The sequence below is a fragment of the Halichoerus grypus genome, chromosome 5 (assembly GCF_964656455.1).
Source record: "Halichoerus grypus chromosome 5, mHalGry1.hap1.1, whole genome shotgun sequence".
Taxonomy (NCBI): Eukaryota; Metazoa; Chordata; class Mammalia; order Carnivora; family Phocidae; genus Halichoerus; species Halichoerus grypus.
In genome coordinates, this window is record NC_135716.1 from 105,963,181 (window position 1) to 105,972,182 (window position 9,002).

General features: G+C 34.4%; 1 protein-coding gene across 9 annotated transcripts in view; it reads left to right on the forward strand.

Moving 5' to 3' along the window:
- Nucleotides 1-6,619, forward strand: part of PLPPR5 (phospholipid phosphatase related 5) — a 120,802-nt gene extending 114,183 nt beyond the window's left edge. For 7 of the 9 annotated variants that reach the window (XM_078072716.1, XM_036124373.2, XM_078072717.1 and 4 more), the window contains one exon: nt 4,849-6,619. In XM_078072716.1, coding sequence (XP_077928842.1) covers nt 4,849-4,979 — 131 coding nt within the window. In that variant the 3' untranslated portion in view covers nt 4,980-6,619. The remainder of the gene's footprint in view (nt 1-4,848) is intronic. The other 2 variants (XM_036124375.2, XM_036124376.2) reach the window with 1 other exon arrangement.
- The last annotated feature ends 2,383 nt before the right edge of the window (nt 6,620-9,002 follow it).

The following is a 9,002-nucleotide window of genomic DNA, read 5'->3' on the forward strand; positions in this document are numbered from 1 at the left end:
TGTAATACTATAGACCAAAAGGACCTCACAGATATATACAGAGCATTTTATCTTACAACAGCAAAATGCATATTCTTGTCAAGCACACATGGAACATTTTCTAGGGCAGACTATATGCTTGACCACAAAACAAGTCTTAGCAAATTCAAGAAGATTGAAATCATACCAAGTGTCTTCTTTGACCACCATGGCATGTAACCAGAAATCAATAACAAGAAGAAAACTGGAATTCACGAACACATGGAAATTAAATAACACTTCTCAGAACAACCAATGGATCAAAGAAGAAGTTAAAAAAGTAAAAAATTTCTTGAGACAAAAGAAAATGGAAATGCAACATACCAGAACTTGTGGGATGCAGCAAAAGCAGTTCTTAGAGGGAAATTCACAGCAATAAATGCCTACATTAAGAGACAAGAAAAATCCCAAATAAACAACCTAACTCTCACTTTAAAGGAGAAAAAGAAGAACGAACTGAGCCCAAAGTTACAGAAGATTGGAAATAATAAAGATTAGAGCAGAAATAAATGAAATAAAGAATGGAAAAAAAATAGAAAATACTAGCCAGATTAAGAGTTGGTTCTTTGAAAAGATAAACAAAATTGACAACCCTTAGCTAAACTAACTGAGGAAAAAAGAGAAAGGACTCAAATCAACAAAATTATAAATGAAGACATTACAATAGATACCACAGAAACTTAAAGAATCATAAGAGCTACTGTGAATAACTCTATGAACTTACTAAGACTGAATCAGGGAAGAATAGAGAATCTGAACAGACCAGTTATTTGAAAGGAGATTGACTCAGTAATCAAAAATCTCCCAATGGTGAAAAGCCCAGGACCAGGTGGTTTCACGGGTGAATTTTACCAAACATTTAAAGAATTAACACCAATCCTCAAATTCTTCCGGAACATCAAAGAGAAGGAAACAGTCTCAAACTCGTTTTATAAGGTGAACGTTACCCTGATACTAAAATTAAAAAAAAAAAAAAGATTTGCTAGAAAAGAAAAACAAAGGCCAATATTCCTGATGTCTGTATGTGCTAAAATTCTCAATAAAACACAGGCTTACCTCATTTTATTGTGCTTCTGTTTATTGCAGTTCACAGATACTGTGATTTTTACAAATTAAAGGTTTGTGGCAACCCTGCAACAAGCAAGTCTATCAGAGTTGTTTTTCCAACAGCATTTGCTGACTTCATGTCTCTGTCTCACATTTTGATAATTCTCACACTATTCCGAACTTTTTCATTATGATTATATTTGTTATGGTGATCTGTAGTCATGATTATGACTCACTGAAAGCTCAGATGATGGCTAGCATTTTTCGACAATAAAGTATTTCTTAATTAAGGTATGTGCATTGTTTTTTTTAGACATAATGCTATTGCACACTTAATAGACTACAGTATAGTATAAATATAAGTTTTATATGTACTGGGAAACCAAAAGCATCATTTAACTTGCTTTATTGTGGTATTTGTTTTGTTGTGCTTGTCTGGAACCAAACCTTCAGTAGCTCTAAGGTATGCTTGTCCTAGTAAACCAAATTCAGCAGTGCATTAAAAGGATCATTCACCATGAACAAGTGGGATTTATCCCTGGGATGCAAGGATGGTTCAACATATGCGAATCAATCAGTATGATACATCACATTAATAGAATGAAAAAAAAGAACCATATGATTATTTTAATAGACACAGAAAAACATTTGACAAAATTCAACATTCATTCATGATAAAACTCTTAACACATTAGGCATAGAAGGAACATATCTCAACATAAAAAAGGCCATATATGCCAAGCCCACAGCTAACATCATACTCAATGGTGAAAGGTTGAACACTTTCTCTAAGATCAGGAGCAAGACGAGGATGCCCACTCTCACCACTCCCATTCAACATAGTCCTTGGGAGTCCTAGCTAGAGCAATTAGGCAAGAAAAAGAAATAAAAGATATCAGAATTAGAAAGGAAGAAGTAGTAAAACTGACTATATTTGCAGATGACATGATTTTATATAGAGAAAACCCTAAAGATGCAACCAAAACTGTTAGATCAAAACAATGAGTTCAGTAAAGTTGCAGAATACAAAATTAACATACAAAAATCAGTAGCATTTCTATACACTAACAATGAATTTTCTAAAAAAGAAATGAAGAAATCAATCCTATTTATAATAGCATCAAAAACAATAAAATACTTAAAGAATAAATTTAACTAAGGAGGTGAAAGATCTCTACTCTGAAAACTATGAGACACTGATGAAAGAAATCAAAGAAGACACAAATAAATGGGTAAGAATCTCATGTTCATGGATTGGAAGAAATAATATTACTAAAATGTGAATACTACCTACCAGAAGCCATCTATAGATTCAATGCGACCCCTATCAAGATTCCAAAGGCATTTTTTACAGAACTAAAAAAAATAAATAAAAACACTCGTAAAATTTATATGGAATCACAAAGACCCTGAATAGCCAAAGAAATCCTGAGAAAGAAGAAGAAAACATGAGGCATCATACATCCTGATGCTATACTTTATATATATATAAAGCAATAGTTATCAAAACTGTATGGTACTGGCATAAAAACAGACAAATAGACGGAAAGAACAGAATCAAGAGCTGAGAAATAAACCCAAGCATATTCAGTCAACTAATATTTGATAAGGGAGCCAAGAATACTCAATGGAGAAAAGATAGTTTTTTGTTTTTGTTTTTTTTAATAAATGATGTTGCTGTAATTGGATATTTGCATGTAAAAGGATGAAACTGGACCTATATTTATACCACTTACAAAAATTAACTCAAAATGGATTAAATACTTAAATGTAAGGCCTGAAGCCATGAAAATCCTAGAAGAAAACATAGGAATAAAGTTCCTTGAGGGGTCTTGGTAATGATTTTTTTAATATGACACCTAAAGTATAAGCAACGAAATAAAAAATAAGTAAGTGGGACTACATCAAACTAAAAAGCTTCTGCACAGCAAAAGGAACCATCAACAAGGTGAAAGACAACCTATGGAATTGGAAAAAAATATTTTCAAACCATATATCTGATAAGAGGTTATATAAAGAACTCATACAACTTAATAGCAAAGCACAAATAACCTAATTTAAAAATGGGCAAAGGACATGAATAGACATTTCTCCAAAGAAGATATATGAAAGGCCAATAGGTATATGAAAAGATGCTCAACATCGCTAGTCATTAGGGAGATGCAAATTAAAACCACAATGAGATATCACCCCATGCCTGTTAGAATGGCCAACATAAAAAAGACAAGACATAACAGATGCTGGTGTGCATGTGGAGAAAAGGGACCCCTTGTGCACCACTGGTAGGATTGTAAATTGTTGCAGCCTTTATGGAAAACAGTATGGAGAATCCTCAAAAAATTTAAAATAGAACTATCACATGATCCACCAATTCACTTTTGAGAATATATCCAAAGGAAACAAAAACACTAACTCAAAAAGGTCTCTGTACCTCATGTTGATAGCAACATTATTTACAATAGCCAAGACATGGAAACAACCTAAGTGTCCACTGATGGATGGATGTATAAAGAAGCTGTGGTATATATATATATATATATATATATATATATATATATGTATATATATATACACACATACACATAATGGAATATTATTCAGCCATAAAAATGAAGAAATCCTACCATTTGTGACAACATGGAAGGACCTTGAAGGCATTATGCTAAATGAAATAAGTCAGATAGGGAAAGAGAAATACCATATGATCTCAATTATATGTAGACTCTTTTTTTTTTTTAAGATTTTATTTATTTATTTGACAGAGAGACAGACAGCGAGAGAGGGAACACAAGCAGGGGGAGTGGGAGAGGGAGAAGCAGGCTCCCCGTGGAGCAGGGAGCCCGATGAGGGGCTCGATCCCAGGACCCTGGGACCATGACCTGAGCCGAAGGCAGACACTTAACGACTGAGCCACCCAGGAGCCCTCAATTATATGTAGATTCTAAAAACAAAAACAAAAACCCTAAACTCATGCACAGAAAAAAAAAAAAAAAGATCAGATTTGGGTTATCCGACGTGAAGAGTGTGGGGAGTGGGGATTGGAAGAAGGTGGTAAAGAGATACAAACTTCCAGCTCTAAAGTAACTAAGTACTAGGACTGTAATGAACAACATGATGAAGATAGCTATAGGGAAGTTCTTTAGAGAGTAAACCTGAAGAGTTCTCAGCACAAGGGAAAATTTTTTTCCCCTTTTTTCTTTCTTTTAGTTGTATCTATACGAGAAGATAGATGTCAACTAAACCTATTGTGGTCATCATCTCATAACATGTAAATCAAACCACCGTGCTGTATGCCTTAAACTTATACAGTGATGTACGTCAATTATTTCTCAATAAAACTGGAAACAAATGAAGTGTTTTAGGAGATCTTTGTTAACCAGCAAATGCTTTTCAGTCTGAGCATTTCACCAAGTTGTTTTATACCATCTGTCTCACAGGGAACAATTCATCTGAACCTCTAACACGCAGCATTAAAATTCCATTAACAACAGTGAGCAGAATATTAACGTGTGTGGGATTGCCATTTTCATCTCTCCAAATTTCAGTGTTAATTGTGAATATTACACCTTAATCTATTTGGTGAATTAAGAATATTGAATAAAATATATAATTAGCAGTTAAATGTATATAATAATACGTAGAACTTAAGTGTATTTTCTGCAACTTAAACACAGATGGGCTACAGATTTCTATTAAGCTAATGATCATTTGTAAAAGCACTAAATACCTCCCAAAGCCAATTTTCCCAGGACTCTGATGTTTTCATTCCTTTCTCTTTTTCAGAACCATATCACCGCCTTTGCAGAAGTCACATGATATTGAAGCAGATGGTTTGTCACTGCATTGGACATCGTCCCTTTTCACCACCCGCTCATAACCCCCAAAGTTTGTTTGATTACAACAGAAGTTTATAAAGTTGTCTAATAATTTTTATAATTTTAAAATCAGTGTCAACTTATCTGTTTCCCCCACTAGACTGTGAGCTCCTCAAGGGCAGGACTGTGTCTTTCTTCTTTGTATCCCCAGCACCTACAACAAAACCTCGCACAAAGTAGGTGTTAAATAAAATGTAACGACCCAATGAAAAGATTAATTCATAAATAAAACATTCAAGTTAGTTTCTCACAGAATCACCGATACTATGTGAAAAGGAACCTTTACACAAGTCATCTTGTATAAGAAATCCCTCCATCTGGGACTAGTTAAGCTTTTTAGTTTTTCATAGATCTATTCAGCAGTATATCACATTTCATTTGAAGTGGACTTTGAAAGTCATGGGGGTTTTATGTTATTATTCAGCATGACATTATTTCCATTCTAACAGATTTCAGTGTGTGAAATTACTTTTAGAAAGTATGTTCTATACTAAAATAATGTTTGCACATAATATTATGCTATATTTCACTTAAAATACCATTCATACTCTACATTCTAAGACTGGTGCTTCTGCTTTTGAAGGGGGAAAATGCCAATTTTTACTGTAATAAGTAATGTATCATAATTAAAAATTATTTATTTGGACTTTTGTTCCTGACAATTGTGGTTTAATTGTTGACTTGTAGCTTTCGAATGCAGCTAGTGCTTAGGATATTTTAAGACAAAATCTAGCAATGGTGCCTATGTGTTGAACAATTTTCCACTGATAAAAGTCTCTCAAGAGGGGGGAAAGGCTCCATTCTTGGCTTTTTACTAGTCAAGATTCCACATAATTTAAACAGGAAAGAACTACACTCTGACACATAAGTTAAAAATCTATAAATGCCAGAAATGTGGTTAACGCATTTTACTTTGCATTTGTGTAGTTTTATAGTTTACAAGGTACATTTTCATTTATAATTTTACTTAATCCTTACAGTAACCCTGTGCAATCATTGAAAATGGCTTTAGTTTATAAATGAGAAAAATAAAGCCAAGGCAAGGTAAATAATGTGCCCAATTCCATACAACTAGTAGGAGGCAGTTAAAATTTAAATTCAGGTTTTTTGACCCTGAGCCAGTATTCTTTTCTAATACACCAGAGCTATCGTATAATTTTGGACACACTGAAACCTTTTGGAGGTCAGGAGAGTCCTGGACAACTACCTATGGTTTTAAAAAAAATGAAGAAATACCAAAATAGAATTATAAGAGCTATGTTGTATTTTAAATATTTATGTTTTAAGAAGGAACACTTTTCAAATATGCAACTATATGGTAACCTATTTTTAATTTTCTTCAAAAATAATGTCAAGAGTCTAGATGTGAGGTCTTTTGTAAAGTGGAAACCTAAATCAGGTATCTGTCCTGCAGCCCTCACCCCAATGCTCTAAACCCCACCCCTCAGGAGAGGCCCCAAAGGACGTACCTCACATTGAGCATATGAAACTAAGGATGAAACCATGTCAATATAAGGAAGATGAACTGGGCTATGATTACACCATTAAATGTACTCTTCTACCATAATGTCACAATTTTTAAAGCCACCCTGAGTAGCTTTGTCGTATATGAGCAGTAGTTAATTGACTGAAATGAATCTTCCTCACCTTGACAGTAATTAAAAAAAAAAAAAAAGAAACTTTAAATTTTCTCTGTAATTTCAACAGAAATCAGCAAATGAATATAACCAAAGACTTGTTCATTATTCCCCAAATAGATTTTACTTGCTTTTTTCCATCACTATGGGAGTTAAAACACTTTTTGTAGGGCCAAAAGCAGAAAATCCATATTTCTACCAAATTCAGACTTCTATAGCAATTCAACTCTGTTGGAAATTTAAAACACGAGAAAGGTTAGAATGCTTTGATCCTCTTTAATGATCTTTTTAGGCAATAACAGTAATAGGGAGTTCACTTACAGGGAATGGAAGTGAAAAGGATGATTATAATGTCTTTGGAGTCAGGATTACCAGTAAGACTTCTGAAGTTAAATCAGTTTAAAGGTTCTAGAATCAGTTTTCCAAGGAACCAATTTGGAATGTTTTTCCTGTTGGAAGCTTTAGCTATATATTCATGTGTAAATGTTGAGTCTTTGCACCTTGTTAAACCAGGTCCAAATGCAGGAGTTATATACATTCCTCAGAAATCCAGATTTTATCCAGGATTGGAGTAAGGTCATCTCTAATATTAAATGTCATGGGCCCAAGATTGTGTACTGAATGACCCTGTCATGACGGAAATTCAGAAGAATAAAAAGATACACATGCATAAGGCAAAAAGCCAGCAAAGAGCCCTGAACCATGATGCTATAACTACTAATAATGAAAAACACGTTTAAGAAAATATGAATCTGTAAATATGTACATATATAATCTAGTAAAAGCAGGCAAACACCTACTTTTCTGATAAAGACATCTTTTTATTCTACTTACTCGGGGCCCAGGTCAGTCTAAATTGGTCAGCGTGAAAATTTTAGTAGTCTCTGTTTGCATGGCAGAAATTCTGCACATGTTTTATCTGATTCCTAAGATTATTTAAAAGGCTCTTTTATGTTAAAAGAGAGGTGAACCTTCTTTGACAGACTTGGTCTTTTCCACTTCTAACTGGGCCTCTCTTTTCTCAGGATCTATCCTAGCCAAATATCACAGTTACATTTACCATACAGTTTCCTTTGTGAAAGAGCAGTAGGGGAGGACATAATTCTCTGCTGTGTATTGTATTTTTCAAATAAAATCTTAAAAATTTTAAAAATTAAGTTTGATTTTTTTTTTTTTTTTTTTGTAAATCCTTTCTTGGGGTAGACGAATAAAGAACACTTGTGTGATGCAAGTCGCATTGTCAGAGTGACTGGAGAATGTTTGCAAAGGGATCACAATGGTTGACATTAGACCAGTTCTCTGGGCAGCTCTATCCCATGGGCCATCCTGGGATCTTAGCAACCTCTTTATTTGCAAATCAGAAGCCCCTGAAACTATCTGGGACACCGAGCAGGTGTATGATCTACTACATAATCTGTCTCCTCTGGGTAAGGAAGGTACTAAAGAATGGATGTAAATGATCTTGTTCTTGCCTCTAGGGCACCATTTATTAAATTTTGATTGCATGTTTAAAAAAGTTTCCCTGGACATATACCAAATGGTTCTATTTATGCCTTAGAAACACAAATCTTTTCACTATTTGCCAGACATGGGCTTTGAAATGAAGTTTGTGACCTTGGATTCTTTTAAAATTTCAATTAAGGACATTTCTTCCAGATTTTAAGTGAGTGATTTTCTTATAAAAAGAAAAAAATAAGAGTGTTTATATTCTGCTTCACTATCCCCTTTACTTTAGATTATAGCTGGCTCTTAGGCTGATAAACCTTGGGACATGGTCGAGGTTTAATAAGAAAAATATGTCTCCCCCCCCGCCACCCACCAGGCTTTGTGAGCCATGGATTACAGGATCTAAATTCTAGACTGATATTTTCAAATCTGTGGCCTTGCTCACAAGGAGCTCCAAATAAGAAAATATACAGGAGTGGACATACAACCACCTTTAGCATTCAGCTGAAAACACAAAGTTCACATCTCGAAGATGCCATCCTCAACAAGGGTGATCCTAACAAACACCATCCTGTGTCCTGTTTATCTTTATATTATTAATAGCATTTATACATGTGAGTCCATTCTTCACTTTGCCCTGAAACACTATCACTTGTACAAAAGAGGAAAATTGTTCTCTTCTCAAGAGGAAAAAAAAGGTATATTTTTAAATCAATATTAGAAAAAGAAAGAAAAATCTTTCCAAACTAGTGAGACACATTGAGTATTAATCAGGCTTCTCTGGAGGTATTGCTCCTACTCAAGAAGGCCCTTCAGCCTTCTTTCATTCAGCAAATGTTTACTGACTGGTTTTGCATACCAGATACTTGGCAATGTGCCAACTAAACAGCAGCTAGAAAGACAGACATAGTCCCTGCCCTTTCAGATTGGACAGTTCAGCTGCCCCAACACTGATGGTTCCCTAAGAGGTCTATGTAAG